Raw genomic sequence first — 25,273 nt, 5'->3', positions numbered from 1 at the left:
GCTGTGTGGCTTTGTGGGAGTCCAGCGCTGCAGGGGACCGCCTCAGGCAGCCAATACACTGGTGCCCGCCGGGTGTTGTCCCAGGTGCCAGGGTCCTGTGCAGGTTCTCTGTGTTCTACCATTACTCATCTCTCAGGTGACAAGGATGACGTGAGACTCTGTCCTCACAGTCTGTCTACTGTGAACTCTCTCCATGTAGCAGGCACCTATCTTACACAGTGAACTTCTCCCCATTCGCCGGCTGAGTCTTCTGCATTCTGAGGGCTTCCTCTCAGACACAGGGTCTTCTGGGCGAGCCGGAGGCTGTTTTATTACAATGCAGCTGCCCTAAGACCTTCAGGGAGGTAGCAACGTGACAAGTATCCCGTCCCAGCTTCCAGAGTTCCATAACGGTTGGGCCTTTGCTCCTGGGGGAGGTTCAGGAAGACTCAGGAAGACTTACCTAATAACACACATAGGATAGTTTGGGAGAAAGTAGCCTGTGTTCCTAACCTTCAAGCAGCTCTAAGTGGCCCCAGTACAGCACATGTCCCCTGTCTTCTGGTACCTGTTATGACCCAGCCATTCTCCACCCCAGGGAGAACCGAGAATGAGGGAGGTCTTGAACTGTCCTGCTCAAGGGGTCTCAGCATTCCTCCAGGGTCAATGAGGACCTTTAGGATGTTGTAGGGTCCTAAAGTAATTGTCCAAGATAACTAAACGTTCTTATGTACAGTGACCACCAGGTCTACCATTAGAGTAGAAGACTTGCATCATGGTGGGGTCCCTTGACAGCATGGATCCAATCTGGGGGTGATGGTAAGTGGAGCTTGTATATCTTCACTTTAGGGATCCACAAAGCAGAAGTTGCATGGGTGTCCCCTTGAGGGGAACCTGGGCAGGTGACCAATGGACAGGTCCTCAAGCTCTCCCCATGCTCCTAGAGGTGTGAGGAATGGTTTCACACCCATAGGGATGGAGGCCATGAGCTGAGTGACTGGCTGTGTCTGTCTGCTCAGGATGGAGACAGTGCCAAGTGTCCTTGGCCACTGAAGGAGTGTCACTAGAAAGGAGACTGGCTACCACTTTCTGCAGGCACAGGGAATACTCTGGTCTTTCCCATACTGTGATGCCTGTCTTCCATTTGATCAGTTGCTTGGGGAGAGGCTGGGTCCCTCTTCGTCACAGAGCCCACAGTTGAGCTAGCCTTCCAAGCATCAAGCTCACTGCCAAGTTGAAGAAGTCAGGTCCCTCAAGTGACAGCAGAGACCCTAGCCTTCCTGGCTGCCATCTTACCACTGGTTGACCCTAGAACGACCTATCCTTCCTCACTTTCCTGAGCCTTGAAGAAAAGGCAGGGCTGCCTTCCCCATGGCCACAATAGTCCCAGCCCAGGTATTGATCCTGTGGAAGATGGCACAGGCTAATTTCCATAGGAACAAACAACCTGAGCCCTGGCAGCCCTGAAGTTTCTCTCCACCTGTATTCACGCCACCTCGCCACAGGGGCAAACGTGGAATCGCGATGATTCGGTTTTTATCAGCTCATTACCACCGGCGCTATTTAATCCTGGTTGCGCAATAATCCTTCCCCCTGTGTATGAACGAGTGTGTATTATGCGTGATTCAAAGCCCCTTGATGCCATGAGTAAAAAGACTCTGCATAGGGCAGAAATAATTTGCAAGACCAACTTGGGGTAGAGTGTTCTCAAATGAACTCCAGTGGGTCCCACAGCTTTCACAGGGCCAGGCGGGCAGCGCTGGCGAAGGGCTCCGTGACAAAAGGCCTTGGTTGGGTGCATTATAATTTGCTCCAGTCAGTTCCAAAGTACTCGCATTTCCAACGATGAGAGAAGAAATACTGATGGCACAGGACGTGGGCATTGTGCTTAGGATAAATACCCACACAAAGGCGAGGTGAGGCGAATTCGGATGTCTTGTTGGGGAGAATGCAATTAAAAGTACTTTGCGAAAGCTTTGAAGTCTGGGGCTAACCATTTTGCAGAGAGGTGGTGTTCCCATCAGTTGCTCTGCCAGTCGCAGACCACTAGCAAATGGGGAAAGTTGTGGAGGCAGAGTAATCAATTAGGGCGGGTGTCGTCTCTATCTCGGTTGTGTGAATCAGTGCCAGCCTTACTGGCGGGGACCGTGGACCTTGAGGGGTGCTGGCCAGCCTCATAACCGCCAGTGTACACAGTGGAGAGGCCTTGGAGCACCCTGGGATCAGCCCAGGCCGAGCCTTGCCTGACTAAGATGAGAGGCCTCACTCCTCAGAGCCTGTGACCCTTGCAGCCTGGCCAGTAGGAGGGAAATGGCACAGCTTGCTGGCACACAGCTATGTACGTGACAGCTCGGGCACCGCACCCCAACTGTGAAAGTGTTGGAAGTGGCTGGGTGTTGTGTAGATGGCCTGTGAGTGTAGGTGTCTGCCTGGAGTTGGAGGCTAGCCTGTTCCTCTCAGGGCTTCAGAGTAAGCCATGCTACACATCTATTGTTCCCCTGGGTCTCCTTTCTGGATCTCCCGGACAGAGAGTGCGTGTGTTTATACCAGGCTCTTTAAGCTCAGGTCAGCTATCCTGCATCCACTCTACATCCCCAGATCTGACCCGGCCCTGGCCCAGTGTGCCCCGTCTCCTAACATCCTGGAGTGTGAGAGCCACCATGGCCCAAGAGAATGGGCACGGGTAAGGTGACAGTGGGCTTCAGGGCCAGGCAGGGCAGAGAGCGCAAGGGAGAAGCCAGGACAGCTGATTATGGATTTGGTGGCTGGGATGGGCAGTGTGTGAGGCTGTATTGACGACTGGTCTTCGTGGTGAACTTGTGGTCGGCCATGGATGTCACAGACACATGGGTGTGTGATCTAGCTCTAATCCAGGCCCAAGGGCAGCAGCTAGGAATGAAGGCAGACGGCGGGTCCAGGAGACTGAGCTGTGTCACCTTCTGTCCCTCTGTTCTTGTCCTCTAGTGTTTCTATTCTACAAATATTCCGAGGTTGCCCTGTCCCTTTACTTCCTTAGCCATTGGGTAGTAAATGTGTTCATTCATCATCTTTTCACTATCAATTGAGTTATTAAAACTTAGAATTTCCATCATTTGATAGACTAGCCACTTAAAATCACTCCAGCAGATTGTAGATGTGTTTCCCTGGGATATGCTGAGAGAAGACGCTAGTACAAAAATTAAAATAGACTATAAGGCCAAGACACTACAGATGCTTCCTTCTGTAGCTACTAAATTGATGGTACTGAAGAACTGCTTCTGTTCTTGCCCAAACTCCACACATGGCATCGTGTGGCCCCGTCTCCATTTCTCCGTGGTATCTTGTTTCTCCTAAGCAATACTTGACATCATAAACCATAGATATTTAATTCTAATTGCAAATGTGTCACAAACTAAATAGAAAGGGCCCATCAAAAATTAACAAAAATGACAAAGAAAATAGGCATTTCTGTAAGTCCACTATGTACAGATGACAACTGACTTTGGTATACAGCCTTCTGATTCTATTTGTACATGTAAACCCTGAAATGCATCGCACTGAACATTTTCTATACAACTGTTTTTACTTTAATCTTGGTAACTCTTAAGTGAAAGATTTTCAGAGGAAATGTACAGTCTTAATTAATATATTGAAAAGGCTGAAAATTCAGAGTTTTCTTCATTCTGAGAAAACCAGAGAGACTTCACAAAAAAGAATAAAAGGAAAGAAATGAAATCAATAAGAAAATAAGCTCTAATAGATCCAGCCATTAAATCCAAAAATTGACCCTTTGAAAGGTTGGTCTTTATATTTAAAAAAGATAGAGACCCTATGAAGCCCGTGAAGGAAAGAGAGAAGGCGGAAGTAGCTAATGCCAGGAATGAAATGCAGTGTGAGGTCACAGACACTAACATCAGGCTGCTTGACTCTGACAAATGTTAAAAACTAGAAAAGGCCTGGTGGCGATGGTGCACATCTTTAATCCCAGCACTTGGGAGGCAGGGGCAGGAGGATCTCTGTGAGTTCAAGGCTAGCCTGATCTACAGAGCAAGATCCAGGACAGGCACCAAAACTATACAGAGAAACCTGTCTTGAAAAAACCAAAAAAAAAACCCAAAAACCAAAAACCAAAACCAAAACCAAAAAAACCAAAAACAAACTAGAAAAGAATATCATGACGGCTTTATGCTAAACTTTTACAGGCCAGATGAAATAGACAAATTTCTTAAAAATACAACTTCCCAAAACTGACACTAGAAGAAGTAGAAAATCTGAAGTCTTATCTATCACACATTAATAAATCAACTCTGGAAATTAGAATCCTTTCTTCAAAGAAAACCCCAGCTCTATTTTCCTGTGAATGCTACCAAACTGTTAAAAATACCACAGTGCTGCCTTTGTACAAATCCTTCAAAGCATAGAAGAAAGAGTATTTTGTTACTGACTTTTAGGAAATCTTGATGTGAAAGTCTAGTAAGAATTTTGTATGAGAATCAAGTTAGACAATGGTTTCATGTAAGAACATACAGAACAGAGAAGCAAAAATATTACCAAATGGGATCTGATGATGTGCAGAATAGAAGGCAGATTACAGACACAATCTTGGACTTGAAAATGCAAGGCTAGTCTAATGCTTAGTAGTCAGTCAGTTATTATACAGTTATAGTAACAGCATCACATGTTGAAGAGCTTGTGAAGAAACCAAGTCACCCATATACTGCTGAAGAAATGTAGTTTTCGCCAATTCAGAAATTTTTTTTATATTATACTTGGGTATTTGTCTCAAAATTTCTTAGAATAAATTCACCCTAAACCCCACACATGAACAGCTTTATTTGAAATGGTAAAAAACCTGAACACCATCACATATCTTCCTTAGAAGAAAGGGTGAATAACTGTGGTACCTTCATAGCATGGGATGAGAAAAACGCTGGACCACTGATACACAAATAATCTAGGAGTCCTCCATGAAATCACATTGAGTAAAGGAAGCTTTTACAGCTGGACAGTGATGGTGCATGCCTTTAATCCAAGCACTCAGGAGGCAGAGGTAGGTGGATCTCTGTTAGTTCAAGGCCAGTCTGGTCTACAGAGCGAGTTCTAGGGCAGCCAGAGCTATTATATAGAGAAACCCTGTCTCGAAAACAAAACAAAACCAAAATGAAACAAACAAACAACAACAACAACAATAAAAAAAGAAAGCCATTTGCAAAGATTCTGTCCAGCTGTATTATCCCACTTATATAGCATTCTGCATAAAGAACATTTTGGAAACAGGACAGATTTGTGGTTACCAGGGGCTAAAGGAAGAGTCCTAGGAGGGAGGAAGACTTGGTTATAGCCGGGCATTGTGTGTTAATGGATCTTCTGGTGTTAGAATTGCTCTGTGTTTTGACAATAGTCATAGATACCCAAATATATGCAGATGACAAAATTACATAAAACTTGACACAAATATGAGTAAAATTATACTGGGATAGTCTGAATATAATCAATATGTTTTAATGACATAATAGTTATGTGCAGTGTTACTATTGGAGGATAGTCAAAGTATACAAGAGATCTCTCCGTGTTAGTTCTCATAAGAATGTGAATAATTACTTCAATGAAAATTCAATGAAAATCATTTCATTAAATTCAACATGACAACTATGAAAGAGAAAGGTGATTATCTGACAGATAGAGAAAAGTACTTGATCCACATTTATATCCACACGTGGCCTAAAAAATCTTGGCATGCCAAGTTTTGTAAATAGATCTTGTTATTTATTTCACATGTTTCTCTCTGTGTGCTTGTATGTATGTGTGCACAATCACGTCTGTGTGGTGGTACATATGTGGCTGTGGGTATGGAAGTCTGAGACTGAGGTTGGGTGTCTTCCTTGATCTCTCTCCACATTGTTCACTGAGGTAGGGTTGCTCGGTTGAACCCAGAGCTTGATGATATATCCAGTCTAGCTGGGTAGCTTGCTTCCTCTCCCTCTCTGTCTCTCTGTCTCTGTCTGTGTGTGTGTGTGTGTGTGTGTGAGTGTGTGTGTGTGTGGTGGGAGCAAAGTGGATGGGTACCTGGGGAAGATCCTTGTCCTCACCTTCTGAGTGCTAGGTAAGTTGCAGGCTGCTCTGCCCACTTGGTATTTACATGGGCTTTGGAGATATGAACTCTGGTCCTTGTGTTTGAATGGCAAGCATGTTATCTGCTATAGCATCTTCCTAGCCCCCAAACAGGTTTTAATGTGATAAAGCATATTTTCATAAAACTTACATGGACTCTTGTACTGACTATCAATATGCTGAATATTCTCCCAATGGAAGTTTGAGATTAATATTGTTCTGTTGCTACTTCTATTCAACATTGTAATGAAAGGACCAGTCCAGTGCAATGAAGCAAGAAACAGTAATAAAAACAATGATAGTTGCAAATAGATCAAACTTATTATTCAAAGAGGCTATGATTACGAACATAGAGAATTGCAGGCAATACTTAAAATTTGATTGCAAGTTAACACATTTCTGGATATAAAATTAATATAAAAACTCAGTCTTAGTTCTATATATCATCAATGAATTGGTATTAAAGTCTCAAAAACAATGTAAAGATATACACCTAAAAGAACATATTAGGAAGGTTGTAAGATCACAGAGACATGGGTAAATCCACATTCATTTCAGTACAGTTCATAATGCCCAGATACGAAATCAGCATAGCTGTCAATCAACAGATGGAGAGATAAAGAGAATGTGGTGTATACACAATGGAATTTTATTTTAAATGACATAAAGGATAAAATTATGTCATTTGCAGGAAAATGGACGGAACTGGAAATACTCACGTTAAAACAAATAAACCAGCCGGGCGGTGGTGGCGCACGCCTTTAATCCCAGCACTCGGGAGGCAGAGCCAGGCGGATCTCTGTGAGTTCGAGGCCAGCCTGGTCTCCAAAGCGAGTTCCAGGAAAGGCGCAAAGCTACACAGAGAAACCCTGTCTCGAAAAAAACCAAAAAAAAAAAAAAAAAAAAAAAAAACAACAACAAAAAAAACAAATAAACCAGATTCAGAAAGACAAATCCCACACATTTTCTTTCATATACACAACTTGGGGCTATTTTTAGGGAGATGGGGGAGCATCAGGAGGGCCACAGGGGAGGGGGAAGTAGGAGTGAATGAGGAAAGCTCAATGATACCCATGAAGAAAATGCCACAGTGAAACATGTTGCTTTGTGCACTAAAAGTTAATTAAAATGTGTGAGATCTCTATGCATGAAGAACACAGAATCATGAGAAAATTTAAAAGTCTAAGCTTCATGCTGGGAAACACAGCTTTCATGGGCTGGAAAATTCAATAATGCAAAGATGTCAGATCTCCTCCAATTAATATGTTGATTTGATATAATGTGCATTAAATATCAGGTGTTTTGTTTTGGTAGAACTAGACAAACCGACTCTAAATTTGTTAAGAAATGCAAATGGTCAAACCTACCTATGACACTTTTGGAGAGGAACAAGGTAGGTAGGACCACTCTAGGGACATAATGAATCCGTAAGCTCCTGTGACAGAGGGAGCCATTGGCAGAGTGAGACTCTTACGCATTTGGTTGGAGTGGGGTGTTCCTACGCAAGCTACTGCATCTATGAAGACTTATTTTAGTTTTTCATTGTTATTTTTGAATGCTTGTGTTGATGACACAGAGAACCCTGCAGAGATCCAGGCAAAGGGGCCTTTAAAATGAATGGTCCTGGACCACTGGCCAGTTGTATGTTCATACAGATCAAAAAATAAAAGTTAAGCCGGGCGGTGGTGGCGCACGCCTTTAATCCCAGCACTCGGGAGGCAGAGCCAGGCGGATCTCTGTGAGTTCGAGGCCAGCCTGGTCTCCAAAGCAAGTTCCAGGAAAGGCGCAAAGCTACACAGAGAAACCCTGTCTCGAAAAAAAACCAAAAAAAAAAAAAATAAAAAAATAAAAAAAATAAAAGTTAAGCCATTAGCAAAGGTCAATTCTAGGTGAACTGGTAGACAGGACTCTGTTATATAAAATAACTAGACTTCAAAGAGATATTAGCAAGAAGAGCCCCATAGTCTTGAAGCAGCCGGAGAGTTCACTCACAGGACACAGCGAACACCATCCACATGGGAAAACTGATCAGCAAAGTGATATTACCGTTAAGAACCTTTGTTCAGCCAGGCGGTGGTGGCACACACCTTGAATCCCAGCACTTAGGAGGCAGAGGCAGAGGCAGGCAGATCTCCGTGAGTTTAAGGCCAGCCTGGTGGTCTACAGAGCTTGTTCCAGGATAGCCAGAGTTACAGAGAGAAACCATGTCTCAAAAAACAAAGCAATGACACCACCACCACCAAAAGAACTTGTGTTTGTCAAAAGACCATTTTGACAGTTGGAAGGAAACTAAAGAACAGGAGACTGTATTTATGGCTCCTGTATCTGCCAACACCCACCGCCCGCGCCCCCCCCCCCCCCCCCCCCATCAAGAAACCTAAGTTGGTAAGAAAGAGATGACGCAGTGGGCAAGGGGCCAGCCAGCTTCCCAAGCATATTACACAGACTGTAGCAGATGAATCTCAGCCAAGGGAGAGCTGGGTCACCCCAGTGGTCACCAGGGGAAGGAAATTCAAACTCCCCTGTGATATTGGCTCCCACTCCAGGGCAGGGACAGTGAAAACAGCTGGTCATGCTAAGTGTGGGGATGATGAGGAGTACTGAGAGTCTGTCTGTGTTGATGAGGAATAAGCCACAGCACTGCCGGCCACCTTGGAGGATGCTCTGCCAGGAGAGCAGTCTCTCTCTCAGGTGTCCCCTTAACAACCATCTATGCCATGTACACACAGAGAGGTCCTTGCACAGACATCCACAGCAACATCACGCACAGAGCCCCTAACGTAAGGCCAAAGACTATTCTCCTTAATTGTGAAATAAACACTCTAAACGCAGTGTCTACACAGCAATCGTGTTCCATGACGACAGTGGGTAGATGGTGCTGCGTAGGGAGAGCTGAAGAGACTCCGTCAAAATGTGGATGAGAGGAAACCTGGGAGAGAAGCGCGTGTGCTCGCATCCGTGAAGTCCAAAACCAGGTGTGACTGGTCTGGGCTGCCATCTCAGGAAGGGGTAGACAGTGTTGGAAGGAGCTGGTCCATCTGGTTCATGGGGAGTCCTTTTTCTGTATCTGTCAGCATTCGGTAAACACAAGGCATTTACCCCCTCTGAGGTATTTGCATTTTGGTAAAAGATTATGGGAAAGTTTCTCTTTCAAAAGAATAATGACATTTCAGGCAGATGAGGGAATGGTATTAATCAGACTGTCAAAGGTCTATCATCTCTCATTAACCTATTACCAATCACCTATATCTATCTATCTATCTATCTATCTATCTATCTATCTATCTATCTATCTGTCTATCATGTATGTATGCATTGTCTATCAATCTATCATCTATCTATCATTATCTACTTATCAATCAATCAAAAATCTATCATCTATCTATATATTCATCATGAAGTATCTTACTGTCAGTTTATCAATCTATCATCTATCATTATGTGTCCTTCCATTAGCTACCTATCAATCATCTATATATTTATCATCTCTTATCTATCATCTATCATCTATCTATCTTATCTATCTATCTAATCTAGCTTATCTATCTATCTATTATCTATCTATCTATCTATTATCTATCTATCTATCTATCTATCTATCTATCTATCTATCTATCTATCTATCTATCATCTATTCATCCTCCACATATCTACCCTATCATGTAACCATCCATCTTCAGTGTCTTTGCTTGGAAATACTGAATTTACTTGAATTGGACACTTGATTCCACAGCCAATATATCTTCATATTTCCACACAGGCAGCCAGCCTCTCCCCTTCTCTTGCACTTGGGTGTAGCTATGTCTGTGTTGAGAAGGAGATGCAGACATATCCATGTCACTGTCCAGAGTGAGTTTAGGAAGCGCTGGGTGCAGGTCCCTGCATGAATCCAGAACTTAAAAGGCAGAGAAGTGTTTATTGTGTGAAACTTTGGGAGCTTATTGGTAGCAGAGTTGCATACATTAATTTGTATGCTATTTATGCAGTGTTGAAGGCCCGCTTGTCCTAGCTCTGGAACCATAACAGCAACATGGTCATAATCTTGCTTTCCTGATTCTCTAGTTCCAGCACAGCTTGGGGAGTGCAGAGAGCAGACACTTAGACCTTGTGTCTAGAGGCCACAAAAACTAAGAAAACACAAGGCTTATGTAACAGAGTTGTTGGGTGGGGCATGACCAGAAAGCTGGTAGGTTTTGAGTCAGGAGCCAGCAACATTCTGGGTGAGGCAGAGGCAACCTCTTTCCCGGCAGCCTCCTGGGGCATAGGCACAGCCTGGCCTGGATGGCTGTGTGGGTAGCTAGCAAAGATCAAAGGCAAACATTACCTCTGCTGTCTGGGATAAAGGCAGCCTTGGACTAGAGTGGGTTCTGGCTCCGACACCAAAGTTCAGGCTTATATAAGGCAGGATGCTCAGAGAACCATGTGCCCCGTGGGATCAGCCACTCAACCCTCCAGCTGTTCATGTCTTTGCTGAGTGTTGTGTCTTGGCCTTTCAGGATGGAAACCCCAGCATGCTAATCTATCTTCTGGGTGTGTCGTACCACTCCTTATCTCCAGAAGGGCCCAGAGTCTGTCATGGCTGAGGCCCTACTATCTTGTCCTTAGATTGACAGAACTCAGAGACTGAAGGAACTGTCTGGAGTCCCCCTAGGTCTTTCAAGGATGAAGAAGAAAACAAGGCCCCAGGCCATCCAAAGCTCCACCTCTGTCCCCAGCTGTCCAGTCAGACTTGATATCTCAGGACTTGCATCTACTCCTGGCTTCTCTGAGCCCGATGCTTAGGGAGATGCCCTCACAATGTGGCCTGTATCCACAGTGCCTTCCTGGGGAGCAGCTGCAGGTCCATCCTACCCCACTTGTGAATGAGGTCCAGCTGGGAGCTGTGGTTCCTGCATCAGCCCTTCCTGCTGCAGCTGGGGTGTCCTTTGGCTCCCATGAGGAGCAGCAGGAAGAGGATGTTTACACAAAGTGTAGTGAGTAAACAGTCAACACCATCCGAACACCTGCACAAGTGTCTTCCGCATTTGCTGTTCTGGTTTGGTTCCTGCTGCAGCTCCCGGATGTGGCCTGAAGGCCCAAGGATATGCAGGCTAGCAGCACCTGCCATCATCCCTCTGAGGAAGTGGAGGCCTTGTGGTTGAGTGTGTGGATGTGTGTAAATCTGTGCATATGTAAGTGTATGTGACTGTATGTCTAATCTGTGTATATATATTCTCAGTTTATGTATCCATCTCTGTGCACATCTGTAGTGGGTGGTATGTGCATGCATATGCACATTCTTTGTACATATGTGTACCCAGGAATGTGCACTTGGCATAGCTTGTATGTGTGCATGTGAGTTTATGAATGTCACATGTGGTCACACATGTAATCTGCATACAAGCATGCAACGTGTTTTGGTCTTCCTTTTGCAAGTGTGCCAGTATGTGTGGTGTGTTTGTATGTGTGTGGCTGTACTGGCTTAAGCTGGATTCAGCCCTGTTGCACTTGGCCCAGAGTAGAGGACCATGACCCTCCTCATAGCCTGCTGTCTGGTCTAACTTCATGTCAGGTTGGGCTTTGAGGAGAGGAAGGGGGACAAGGTTCTAGAGATGAGGTCAGGGTGTTTAAGAGTGATGCACAAAAGTGTCCTGGCCCTCGTCTTCCAAGGGGCTCCCCACTAGTGAAACAGATTAGATGAAAGGTTTGAGATGGAGGGCTGGAGGTATCTGCAGAGGGCCCCCAAGTTCTGTAAGGCTACAGAAGGACTTCTCTTCAGGTTCTCTGGCCCCAGAAGGGTGTTCACAGGACCCATGCAGGTGGAGACCTGGCTGTAGGCTACCGCTGGGCAGAACTGCCTTGTGCTGGGCAGCCACTAGCTTTCCCTCTTGCCGGAGCTTCGTTTACCCATCACCAGCACGCCATGACCTAAGTGGAGGGCCATTAAAATGGTGCACATGTGTAGGCCTTGTTTGCCTCATATGTCCTGGGTTTGGTCTCCAGTACTCAACAAAACCAAAACCAAAAGACAGAAGAAGGAAGTGCTGTGTGCAGAGCTGACGGAGAAGGCTGGCATTGTGAGTCTGAGTCTGGCAGAGTCCTTGCTCCGTGCAAGTGAAACTGGCTCTCTAGAGTCTTCCAAATTAGAGTCCCCAGTCCTTCGGCCAACGACGGAAGTTTCCCCGTTTGGTTTGCTTTTTCCTTTCCTTTTCCTTTTCCTTTTCCTTTTCCTTTTCCTTTTCCTTTTTCCCTTTTCCTTATTCCCTTCCCCCCTTTTTTGCCCTTTCTCCTTTGCCCTCCTTTCCTTTCCTTTCCTTCCTCCTCCCCTCCCCTCCCCTGCCCTCCTCTCCTCCCCTCCTCTCCTCTTCTCTCCTCTCCTCCCCTCTCCTTCCCCTCCTCCTCTCCTCCCCTCCCCTTCCCTGCCCTTCCCTCCTCTCCCCTGTCCTCCCCTCCCCCTCCTCTCCTCCCCCGCCTTCTTCCAAGTGGAGGAATTGAGTTAAATGCCTCAGGCTATGAAACCATCATCCAAAAACAAAACCAGGTGTGGAGAAGAGGCCATACCTCCTCCAGACCTTGAGTTCCCCTTATTTTCACAAAGGTCACTGTGAGATCACCCCGACTAACATCTACTCTGACAGGCTGCATCCCATGGGTTTCCTAGGTGATTACAGAGATATGGATTCAGGAGAACTGACTCATGTACCTCATCAGGCTCTGACAGCTGACTATTCCTGGGGGGCGGGGCGGAGCTTGTGGCCGTAAACCTGACCTCTCAGACCAGCTCCTAGGGTTTTCCAGAGCTTGTCTGTACCCTCTTCCATACAGCATTTTATTAATGTTCTTGACCACTGGACCACCCAGCCACTTCCTGAGCATCACCTAGAAGGTGACAGCCCGGGCAAAAATCTAGAAGACAGCTGGGCTGCAACTGAGCCACTATGGAAACAGAATTGCTAAGGAACCTACCTTAGCAAATGAATGCCCCTGAGGAGGGTTGTTTCAGGGTCGCCAGGGTTTTCCAAACTTGCCCATTCGGGTGGTTGCTGGTTCCAGACCACACTGTTTACCCCTTCTGCTTTTACTAACACCATCCCTGCCCTCCCCCTCACAGTAAACTCTCAAGTTTTCGGGAACCTCTGGAGCTACTGACCTCAGTGGCTTAGGTTCCACAGTGGCGACAAACAGCACAGCTGGGGACAGTTATTCTGTGATCACCTGCCACAGAGCTTGCCTGGGCTGCGGATGCAAACACGTGCTGAGGGAAAGCCTCAAGAGCGGACTCTTCTGCATTAGGTTTTTCAAAACTTGTGATTTCTGAGCAGAGGTGCTTGTCAAAGGGCTGACAGTCTCTGGGGCATTTTGTGAGGAATGCTGGGATGCCAGACAATGGGGTGGGAACAGGGATCTACTTCTTCACAAGTGCAGGCTGGGTGCGGAACCACCAGAGAACTCTAATCAGATGCCATTCCATAGAATGCTCCCTTAATGAGGGTTAATGACATTAATTACTGCCCCCTTCACTTAGGAGCATGCTCAAGAGGAGCTAATTGCCACATAATGGCCCAGGAATAACTGAGGCCTTGGCAGAACTGTAGAAGAGAGTGTCCTCTCTTCTCACCCACCCCTCCATCCTACCCTGACATCACTGCTTCCTTTCCTCCCAAGAGGCCTCTGTGTCTCCTGGGAGAGCACAGGCTGGGCCTTAAATGTGATTTCAGGCAAGCCTAACATCAAGTTTGACATCTGCAGCTGCTCTGTGGAATACAGTGGGGGACTTCCCACAGGGCCTGAGTGACAGGGCTCTCCTATGTGCCCCCAACTCTTGCAAAGGGGAGCAGCGTGGAATCAAGAGAATGCATTGGTGACTGGGCCCAGAAGTTTCTCTTCTAGGGATTTATCTGGGACAGCTGTGCTTTCAGGGTGCACAGAGCATGTCCAAGGCTTGGGGGTCAGTGAGGGTCTGTGTGTCTGCTGGTTTGCACTGCCCACCACGTGCAGACGCAGGCTGGGACATGTGTGGCGGGCTGGGGGACTAGTCTTCCTGTGAGCCACAGGCCGTGCTGCTGGGTCCTGGAGAACTTGGATATTTGGCCTGGCCTGTTAGTGGGAGACACGACATGGTGACTCTTCTCTACCCCAAACTGTTAGATGAGGTATCCTTAGCATTGAAATGAAGTTACCCCATCTCAGTTATCTCTACTTTCTGTAACTAAGCCCTCAACACGTTTTAATGTGTTTCCCACCAAGTGGCCGCTACATTCTTACAGAGTTTAAATTTCTATGTTGACCTCTTAACTCATCTGTCCTCAAATCTTTTTATTTATCTCTTTAGATTTCCTCATTTGGGTTTATCTTACTTGCTATTTATTATTTTAATTATGTGTATGTGTGTGTTTCTGTGTAGGTATGTACACATTAGTGCAAGTGTCCTCAGGCCAGAGAGGGCATTGGATTCCCTGGAGTTGGGATTCCCTGGAGTTGGGGTTACAGACACTTGTGAGCTTTGTGATGCGGGTGCTGGGAACCTAACCCAGGGCTTCTGCAAGCACAACACACACTCTTAACCATTCTTCATTCCCTACCCCATTTTTATGTTGTGTTTTTTGCCAAGTCCTTGGCCTATAGAGGTCAGGTGGCTTCTGGGGGCCAGCCATCTCAGTGCAGTGGTCCAAATATCAGAGGGGTCCACTGCACTTCCTGAGCCTTATCTACGCGTTAAGAGACTGACAGACTCCACAGTGAAGACCTTGCTTAACTCCAGCAACCAAATGACCAAGTCAGTTCAAGGACAACAGCATTATTCCATTAATGTGATATCCATTACAACAGCAAGAAATTAATTAAAATATGTGCAATAATAATATACAATGCATATGGGTTAATAAACAGCTAGTGTACTGACAATACAGTTAACGGGACTCTCGTCACAGGAGAGACCCCCCTAACGTGTTGTGATCTTGGAGCTAATACCGTGTGAGGGTTGGGGAGAGTGCGGGGCGTGAGAAAAGCAAACTTTAACTATAGACAGGCCTGGCATGAGTTAAGGAACAGTGGCAAGCAGTAGAAACGGCTGTGGAGGACACGTCGCGTGGTGTCCGGCCTCCTGAAGGATGGCTGAATAAACACAGTGGTGAGCGCGCGGTGCCCGGGAGTGGCTGCTTGCGTCCTAGCTTCTCCCCGGGTTTCCCCAGGTGGGCAGAGGTGAGCCTCTCCCCGATGAGCTGGGGCCGTCACCGTCTCAAAGGTGCTCAGGGTGGCTCCTGAGGAAGAGGTTACTTCTTTTTCCCCCTTTTCCCTTTCTTTTTCCCCTTTTCCTTCTCCTTTTCTCTGCTGCCACCAACCGTCAGGGACATGACTCGCTTCCTCCCCAGAGGGGTTTTGTCATACCAGTTCTGAAATGAGAAGATGTTTAGGAGACGATCAGACAACACAGACGGACTGAGATCATCCTGGTGGTAAGACGCATCTGCTGAGAAGGAAGCGGCCGTTAGACACCGCGCACTTGATGGGTGTTCAGTGCCAAGGTCTCGAGGTCCCGGGGCATTTCTAGCTTGGATTTCTGTGACTTGAAACTTGTCCTCAGGTGCTTAAGCAGTTCTAGAGATCCACGTACCAAATTCTACGAACAGTCCTGCCTAATTAAGACTTGCCCTGAGGATGTGGCTTTCCTGGTAATGTGGCCATTACCTCACATGTGGTCAGTCATTAGTAGCTCAATTGGTAGGCATGTATGACCACAGGAGGCCACTCAGCATCCTCTGAGGGAGATGTGAGAAATGAGGAGCTGATAATATTTTATTCAAAACCCGAGAATCATTTCAATTTATAATCTTACAATCTCAGGAAATGATTATATTGTATGCTATTTATCAGTTTTCTTACAATTCAGTTGAAAAAGGTTTCTCCCTCCTTTACGCTTTTTTTCTCTTTCGTGTGTGTGTGTGTGTGTGTGTGTGTGTGTGTGTGTGTGTGTGTGTGTGTGTGTGCCTACATGTATGCAGGTACCTGGGGAAGCCAGAAGAGGGCATCAGATCCCTGGAGCTGTAATAATAGCAGTTGTACATCACCTGACATGGATGCTGGGAACCAAACTAGGGTCTTCTAGAAGAGCAGCGAGCACTCTCCTGAGTGCTATTTCTCTAGTCCCAGTTCATAGTTTTACACGCCCTCTGTACATACGTGAGAGGACTTCTCTAGGAACAGTATACAGAAAGTGAGTTCCTGCTGGTGACATGACATGGATCAACTTGCTGTTGCCCTCTGTGAGTGGGAGACTATTTCAGTCATTTGTCTCAAAATGTCTTTGTTTTCTCCTGTCACTTGGGCTAGTTTAGCTGGATATAAATATTAGCGAAATGATCATTTTTCCTCAACACTCTGAAGGTATAAGTTACTATTTTCTGGTATCTCTTGTCAAAGAGACATTTGATTGCCCATGTTGTTTCTTTGGGGCAATCTGATAGCTTTGAAGTTTAGTTTGTTATCTTGTTCTTACACATCTAATAATGGACAAAAGTGGACTTGCTCCTATTTTTCTAGCTGGCTGCCTGGAATGAATGAATGAATGAATGAATTTTTTGTTTTTTTGAGACAGGGTTTCTCTGTGTAGTTTTGGTGCCTGTCCTGGATCTCACTCTGTAGAACAGGCTGGTCTTGAACTCACAGAGATCCACCTGCCTCTGCCTCCCAAGTGCTGGGATTAAAGGTGTGTGCCGCCGCCACCACCACCTGGCTGGAATTTATTTCTAATCTGATATTTTAGGCTTTTAATTTGAGAAAATTCTCTGCAAGTATTACTTTAGATTTATTTTGTGTTCTTTTCTTCTGAGAGTTCTGTTAGTTGAAGGTCAATTCTTTTCAACTTGTAGATTTTAATTTTACTTTTCTAGATGTTATCTGTTTTGTTTTTCTGTGACGCCTTTTTTTGGGGGAACTCCCCAGGACTCCTTTCCAGTTCTGTGATTTGCTCTTCAACCTTATCTACTCTGGAGTTCATACATCTCTTAGTTTTTGCTGTTTACTTAACAACTATACATTTTAATCTGTAAGCTTTGTTTTGTGGTTTTAAAAAAGAATTATCTCTTATTATTTAATTTGGCTTTTTTGCTTTAAAAGTGAATTTCTACTGTAAGTCATATTTTCACTTGAATATTCATATTTTTCTTGAACATGTAATTATATGTATTCCAACCTTTTTGTCATATTGTTCTTTTTAAATGTTTTAAATTATTTTTTGAGATTGTAATATAGTTACATCATTTACCCCTCCATTTTCCTGCCTCCAAACCTTCTCATAAACTTCTCCTTGATCTCTTTCAATTTCATGGCCTCTTTTTTTCATTAATTATTGCTACATAAACACTATATTTTCTACAATGTTTTCCTGTTTTGATTTTCACATTCATTTTAACAGTCTGTGGTTCCCTGTCTATCCACAGACTAGGTTTAGTGTCTCTTAAGTGTAGTCAACAAATAGCATATTCATTGAATGTTTACCTCAATGTTTTTCATTTTATTTATAGTATCAGATATTCTATTTGGTTCTTTTTATCAAGTATATGTGTTTCCCCCTGTAATGTTTCTGGCTTTTTGTAATTTAATCATACTTAACATGTAGTGTTCCTCAGAATGTTCTATAAGTATTAATGGTCCCAATTCTGTTATTGGTATGTGCTGGGTCTCCCCCATGTTATTTCCTTCTGGGTCATAATGCTTTTATTATGAACTTGTTTTCATGGAGAGTTATGTCTCTTGTAGGAGTCAGGTGTCCCTTGACTTGGATGCACTCTACACAGAATGGTTTTTCTCTTTGCTTTTGATAACAATTTCAGGGCTTCTAATGATCATGTAATTTTTAAAAACATGTCAGCATTTCAAGTTGAGATTCTGGTGCCCTGGAGTAGTGTTGATATGGATCCTTGACGGACAATGTGCAGGCAGGTATTTAATATCATATAGAACATTTGAATTGAACAAACTCCCTGATGTGGCCTGAAAGCATCCCGATGCTATGCAGGGCCCATTTGACATCACCTGGGCCCAAAGTTCCCACATATGTGTATCTTATGCTCCCAGGACTCAGCTAAATGCATTATTTCAGAGGCTAGTACCTGTCTGAGAGTTACCTAAGGACCCCTCCCTCCTTCTCTTAACCTTGGCTCTGTTTTTAGAAGTGAAGTGGTCAAAGACTTCAGTGCTGAGTTCTTAATTCTATGGCATAGGGTCCAGCTAATGAACGTGGTCTTGGAGCAAGCCATGACGCACAGTGGCTCTGCTGCCCTTGGCCGAGTGCCCTGTAGTTACATGTTTCATGTACTGTTTTCTTTTCTTCTCTGTTGTTTTGCCAAATTACTCAAATCAGTACTTAAAAGCTGCACATTTAGGGCCTCACAGTTCTGGAATGGTCTCACTGATCTAGGTCAAGGCATCGGCAGGGCCACGCATCTCTCTGGAGGCCCGAGAGGACAGCCTGTTCTCCTGCTGTCTGCAGCTTCCCCAGACCCCTGCTCTTTTGGTGTGTGGTTCCCTGACTATGCACAGGCTAGTGGCATTGGGCTAAATGCCAGTGAGTATCCCTCCAACTGTCTCCTTTCTCAGTCTCTCTTCTGATCTTGTCTACTTTCAGGATTCCACGGGACTCCCTAGAACAGTTCAAGCTAGTGTGAGGAACTTAGTGTCAGCCCTCAGCAAACCTATTTTCCCTTTGCCTGGCAAGCTCTGCATACCAAGATGTATGCACCTTTGAGGGACTCTTATTTACCCATTGTGATGGTTTGAAAAAAAAAAAAAAAGCTCCCAAAGGGAGTGGCACTATTAAGAGGTGTGGCTTTGTTGAAGTCGGTGTGACCTTGTTGGAGGCAGTATGTCACTGCGGGGGTGGGCTTTGAGATCTCTTTTGCTTCCCTCAGTGTGACACACAGTCAACTTCCTGCTGCCTGCAAGACGTAGGACTCTAAGCGACTTCTCCAGCACCATGTCTGCCTGCATGCCACCATGTTGCACCATGCTGATGGATAATGGACTAAACCTCTGAAAATGTAAGCCATGCCAATGAAATGGTTTCCTTTTATAAGAGTTGCTGTGGGCATGGTGTCTCTTCACAGCAAGAGAAACCCTAACTAAGACAGCCACCACACCTCTCTACAGCTCAGACTTTTTACCCATAAAATAGAAGTCTATGAGGTCTAAATGATTATATCATCCATAGCATTACAATTCCTCCACCACATCCAAGGAACAGGACAGAATGTTCTTGAGGAGCTGTGAGCTCAGTAGATAAATTCTCAGAAGCACAGTTAGGGAAAATTTATGGGTCCGATTGTGCACCATGTCAGCAGTGGTCATCACAGTATTCAGGAGGGTGATGACATCATCCCATCTGTTCAATAAATGTGTCCCTAACAAATCTATCAAGCATCTACTCGGGGTAGGCACTGTGCCTGGTGCTCCACTAATGACTGGGGAATAGGCTAGTGGTGGGAAAAGCATTTCATTTCTTCGATGAATAGAATGATTCAACCCACGAAGAATGGAGGCAAGAGGCATATGCACTTGTGCCCAGAGTCACAGTCAGCCCTCAAACACCCATCACAGGCGAAAGTCCTGGAGATCAATTTGCAAAGTTAAAAAAACCAAACAAAAAACAGCTTTAGGTCTTAACATGCGAAGCCACATTCCTCAAAATGAGGAGGAAAGTCAGTGTTTTAGAAAGGGTTAAAAAAGGCAGAATTTCAGAAAAGATTATCTCACGGGAGATGATGAGTATTTGTTAAGGAAGGCAGGTAATGCATCAGGATGTTAAACAGTTAACAGGACAGAATAAATAACTCAAGTGCTCAACAAACTGGCTGCAGTTGAAGATTTGTTTTTTTTTTTTCCTTTTCAGTTTTGCAAGAGCTGAGCTCCACAAAACAGCAATGGCCCAACCCAGCCTGTTGTCTGCCTTGCAGAGAGTTTTACTGGGACACAACTATGGCCATTTGTGTACGCTCTGTGTAAGAGGTTCTCGTGTTATGATTCACAGGAGGCCCAGGCAGCAAGGCTGTCAGAGCCGCAAGTTCACTCCGGATCTTTCCCTTTTCTTCCTTTCTTTCTTTCTTTCCTTCCTTCCTTCCTTCCTTCCTTCCTTCCTTCCTTCCTTCCTTCCTTCCTTCCTTCCTCCTTCCTTCCTTCCTTCCTTCCTTCCTTTCTTTCTTTCTTTTTCTTTCTCTCTCCTCTCTCTCCTCTTCCTTCTCTCTCTCTCTCTCTCTCTCTCTCTCTCTCTCTCTCTCTCTCTCTGTATGTCTCTGTGTCTCTCTGTCTCTGTCTCTTTCTCTTTCTTTTTTTTTGTTTTTTGTTTTTTTGAGACAGGGTTTCTCTGAGTAGCCGTAGCTGTCCTGAAACTCACTCTGTGGACCAACCTCACCTCAAACTCAGAGATTCGCCTGCCTCTGCCTCCTGAGTGCTGGGATTAAAGGCATGCGCCATCATACCTGACTCTCTCTCTGGATTTCTGCAGGAAATGCTCACCACCTTCCAGTTGGGACATTATTTTTACAGTTTCTCACTTCCCACGGAAGTACTTGGGGACAAAGCAGGAGGGAAAAACAGTTTTAGGCTTGGTGGAAAAGTGATGCACGTTAGAGGGGAAATTTGAGCAGGCTCTTGGAGGTGAGAATCTTGAATGAAAATTTGAAGTCTCCTTTTGGTGATAGTGTAACACTGTGGTGACCTTCTTTGGCACAGATAGTTTTCAACCCTTGATTCTAAGACACAATTGTATTCATATTGAGCTAAAGGCAGTGGTTCTTATCCTGTGAGTCAAGATGCCTTTGTGGGTTGAATGACCCTTTCACAGGGGTCGCCTAAGACCATTAGAAAACACAGATATTTACATTACGATTCATAACAGTAGCAAAATTACAGTTATGAAGTAGCAATGAAAATAATTTTATGGTTGAGGGTCACCACAATATGAGGAGCTGTATTAAAGAGTCACAGCATTGGGAAGGTTGAGAACCACTGGGCTAAAGGAAAGAAAGCAGCCTTTGAGGAATGCCCGCCAGCCTAGGCATCGGAACAAGGGTTCCTGACTGCCTCGGCCCAGCTATGTGAATGGAGAAGCATGGATCTGGGCAGCTTTGTTGCTCCATAGAAAGAAGGGCATGGGATGAGCGCTCTCCAGGTCTCTTCTGGATCTAAAGCCTCCCATGAACACATTAGAATGTTCCCAAGCACTAGCAAACTGAATTCTGATGAGCTGGCTCATGTTTCTTATTGTATGTACCTAGGAGACTGAGAAAGGAGGGACCCTGCGAGGTCAGGGGCTAGAGAGCCTCCAGCTTGAAAGATATTTCAAGAGTAGTTTTCCCTATCTCAAACTTGTTCCATAATATGAAATGTAAAGTGAAAGCTGGTGGCGCACGCCTTTAATCCCAGCACTCGGGAGGCAGAAGCAGGCGGATCTCTGTGAGTTCGAGGCCAGCCTGATCTACAGAGTGAGTTCCAGGACAGGCACCAAAACTACACAGAGAAACCCTGTCTCGAAAAACCAAAAAAAAAAAAAAAAAAAAAAGAATGAATGAGAGAGAGAGAGAGAGAGTTTTTGTTTGTGGCAGGCAGGGTTGGGGATTGAACCCAGGGCCTTGTGCATTCTTGGCAAATGCTGTGCCACTGAGCTCCACCCCCACATTCCCAGCTCTGAAATCAGTGGCTTTGAATCCAGCAATTTGGCTGTTACTTTATAAGGCCACAGAGGACAGCTTTGTTGAGATCTAGAAGACACATGCTCTCTCTTCCTGGTGCAAATGAAATTCACAAGACAAATGCCTCATGGCACAAAAGACTTTGTCATCTCAGAATGGTGAATTTTAAACTGTCCTGTGTGTGGCAGGACTCGAATCCATGGAACCCAGGAAACTGGAGGGAGAGAGGAGGTCATGTGACAAGTGTCTGCCTAGGATTTGGCTAGCAGGGTGTTCTTTACCTTAAAACACTCTTCCTCCTCTTTGTACACTGGGTTCATGCTGGTCATCATGGTGAGGAACTCGACGCCAGTGAGGGGTTTGTAAGCCTGCTGCCGGATTCTGCGGTCTGTGAGCACATCCTTGACCACTTTGACAATCTGTCCTTGTGTGAAGCCATCAGTGACTTTAGACAGGCAACTGATGTTCAGGGCATTGGTGAGCACACCTCCGTTGCGCAGAATGATTTGTTTCCACAGAACTGCCAACATCCAAGATGGTGGGAGAGACGGAGAACAAAATTAGAGCCCAGTCAGCACCGTGAGCCAAGGTCTCCACTCTGAACCCAGTCAGAGAATCCCACCCCAGCTGGCTTGCGATTCAAATGAGCAGACAGTTGAATCACCTAGATGCGCCTCCTCCGGGGACTCTTCCAGCATCGGAGATGCATATTGGAGACCCTCAAGTCTGTAGTTTCACAAAGAAAAATGAAACTCATGCAGTTTTAATGTAGCACCTGTAAAGATATTTAAAAACTTCCAAGACCTCGGGTGTATGCAAACTCCAAGGAAATTCACCTCAGGTGTGTGTGGTGTCACTGTTCATCAAAGTATCATGTGTTCCCCTGAGTTTGGATAAGTGGGAGATGCATGCCTTTCTCTTTTTAATTACAAGGTTCAATCCTTGCATTGTCGTTGTTACTGGAATAAGAACACAGATTCCCGTTTTTATTAGCTGGTGCCAGGCTCTACATAACAATGTCACATAGACCAAATAGAGCAAGTATGCTTTCTGCTTCCCCGACAGCTGTCAACACGCTGGCTGACTGCAGCCCATCAGGTGGGCGCTGGTCAAGGGACTTTGCTATCGGAGTTCAAGGATGCTGTAGAAATGAGTCACAAATGCTTCATGGTGCTTAACTGTAGAGATAGATCGATGCCTTATGTGATCTTCACAGTAACATCAAAGCTACATCCCCACTACTCAGGGAGCTTCAAGGGGATCGCTGGGGCTTGCTGTTTCCAAAACAGGCCGGGTGAGGAGTGTTCCTGTGACTGTCTGTCTCTTCATTAGGAAGGTCTGGCAAGACCTCAGAGCATTTTAACTTTTTCAAGAAAAACCAAAACTACATTTTAAAAATGATGGTTCTAATGGAGATCTAATGATTGGGTCCATTGGTCAGGGGTCCATTCTGGGTCTATTCAGTGACTCCATGAATCCATTCACCCAAAGCAGCCAAGATGTAAAGTTCTGTTTATACTACAGTGATGGATAAAATGCCTGATGGAATACCCATGGCTATGCTAAGGAGTACCACTGCCCATATAAGAACTACCCAGTGTTCACCCATGGGTTGGATGTATGGCCCCTGGCCTCGTATGGTCACTGGCCTCCAGGGTTGGGTGTATGGCCCCTGGCCTCCTGGTTTGAGTGTATGGTCACTGGCCTCCAGGGTTGGGTGTATGATCCCTGGCCTCCTGGGTTGAGTGTATGGTCACTGGCCTCCAGGGTTGGGTGTATGGCCCCTGGCCTCCTGGGTTGAGTGTATGGTCACTGGCCTCCAGGGTTGGGTGTATGGTCACTGGCCTCCTGGGTTGGGTGTATGGTCCCTGGCCTCCTGGGTTGAGTGTATGGTCACTGGCCTCCAGGGTTGGGTGTATGGTCCCTGGCCTCCTGGGTTGAGTGTATGGCCTCTGGTCTCCTGGGTTGTATGTATGGCCCCTGGCCTCCTGGGTTGGGTGTATGGCCCCTGGCCTCCTGGGTTGGGTGGATGGCCCTTGAAGGAGCCAAACTGCTGTAACATTAGGAAAGGTGTTTTGGGAGCTTGTGGGGAAGCAGCCAGGGCCATGGGGGAGCCCCTAATGGCTGAAAAAAACAGCCAACTTCCTGTAATTCTGCTATGTCCTTGGTGGGTTATTGGTGTTGGAACCCCAGTCAGAGCTAGTGGGTGAAAGAAGTAGAGCTATGTACCTGACATACTTGGAAGTCCCCAGCATGTGACAAGGATTTTTCTGTAACTGGATTACTGCTGTTATTCAAATTATTAACATTGCCTTCAAGTTTCTTAACCCCATCCCCCAGTCATCAACTATGAGACATGAACTACAGAACGTGTGTGCGCGCCCGTGTAGACAGAGCATAGCAAGCATGGAGAATTTGCATCCAAATATAACCACCACTGAGTTAGAAATCAGAAAATACAATCTCTGGCAAAAAAAAATGGCAGACCACACGCAGCCCCAACTAGAAAATGGTGTCACTTGCAAACATCTTTAGTTTCTGCCCAAACATATTCCATCTATAGAAAAGACCAGTGGTTTCCAGTGGTGACTCTGGCAGATAAGGAGGGGAGAGAGAGTCACACACAGCTGAAGAAGCCCCAACAGAAGCCAAGATGGGAACTCAGATGGCTTCGGTCTTTGTGTACCTAGGACTGCTACCTGTGGCACAAGGTGGAACTGTCAGTGCGTGGGCAGTGAGAGCCTGGGAACCCCAGAATCAAAGCCTCCATCCTGTCTCTGCCACATGTCAGGCTGTAGTAGGTACAGCTTTGGATGTTCCTGGACCAGACCATGCAACGACGTAAGATGAGTGATGTCAATCACCAGTGAGGATTTGCTAGTCATGGAATGCACATAGTCTGGTGTGGCAAGGAATGTTTCTTATATACAGAAACCAGACTTAAAACACACACACACACACACATGCACGCACGCACGCACGCACGCACGCACGCACGCACGCATGACCTGAGTGCAGAAGGAGAAGGGAAACTCTCTGGGGGGAAGAAAGAGGCCAGAAGGTTGGGGAGAAGGGAGCTGGGAGGGTGGTGGCAGTTTCATATTAGCAAGCTACAATGATGTGACATTGGTTTATATTAATGAAACTCATTATTTTGTATGGCAACTAAAAATCATTAAAAAAAAAAAAAGAAATGTATGATGCCAGAATTTGTGTAGCACTGTGTTGGAATTCCTGGCCACTCCCCCAGCTACATGGCCGAGCATGCACTGGCAAGATGCTTAAGTCATTTCAGGGCCTTATGTCCTATGTAATCTATGCGCTACGTGATCATGTGATTTGCAAGCAGCGTGATCACGCAATCTATGCACATGTGCATGCATGGCATAGCTATGTAAGCCCATATGCGCATGTGTGGGGGAATCCATAAAAAGCAGATCACATGCCCCTCCCCCCCTCTCCTTGCAGGACCATTTCTCATAGGCCTAAGCACTCCCCTTTGTTCCCCTTCCCCTAATAAACTCTTACAGTGGGTTTTGTTG

The 25,273-nt window shown here is 45.6% G+C and overlaps 1 protein-coding gene across 3 annotated transcripts in view; it reads right to left on the bottom strand.

Annotated features, from left to right (window-relative positions):
- Positions 1 to 14,829: 14,829 nt before the first annotated feature.
- Positions 14,830 to 25,273, bottom strand: part of Iqca1 (IQ motif containing with AAA domain 1) — a 131,831-nt gene continuing 121,387 nt past the window's right edge. For all 3 annotated transcript variants that reach the window (XM_052750458.1, XM_052750457.1, XM_052750456.1), the window contains 2 exons: positions 22,013 to 22,251; positions 14,830 to 15,440 (listed from right to left, as the gene is read on the bottom strand). In XM_052750458.1, the coding sequence (XP_052606418.1) occupies positions 15,321 to 15,440; positions 22,013 to 22,251 (359 nt within the window). In that variant the 3' untranslated portion in view covers positions 14,830 to 15,320. The remainder of the gene's footprint in view (positions 15,441 to 22,012; positions 22,252 to 25,273) is intronic.

This window comes from Peromyscus californicus, unplaced genomic scaffold, assembly GCF_007827085.1.
Source record: "Peromyscus californicus insignis strain IS unplaced genomic scaffold, ASM782708v3 Scaffold_21__1_contigs__length_65335640, whole genome shotgun sequence".
NCBI lineage: Eukaryota > Metazoa > Chordata > Mammalia > Rodentia > Cricetidae > Peromyscus > Peromyscus californicus.
The sequence above is the reverse complement of the archived record's forward strand: the minus strand, read 5'-3'. Positions and strand labels throughout refer to the sequence as shown.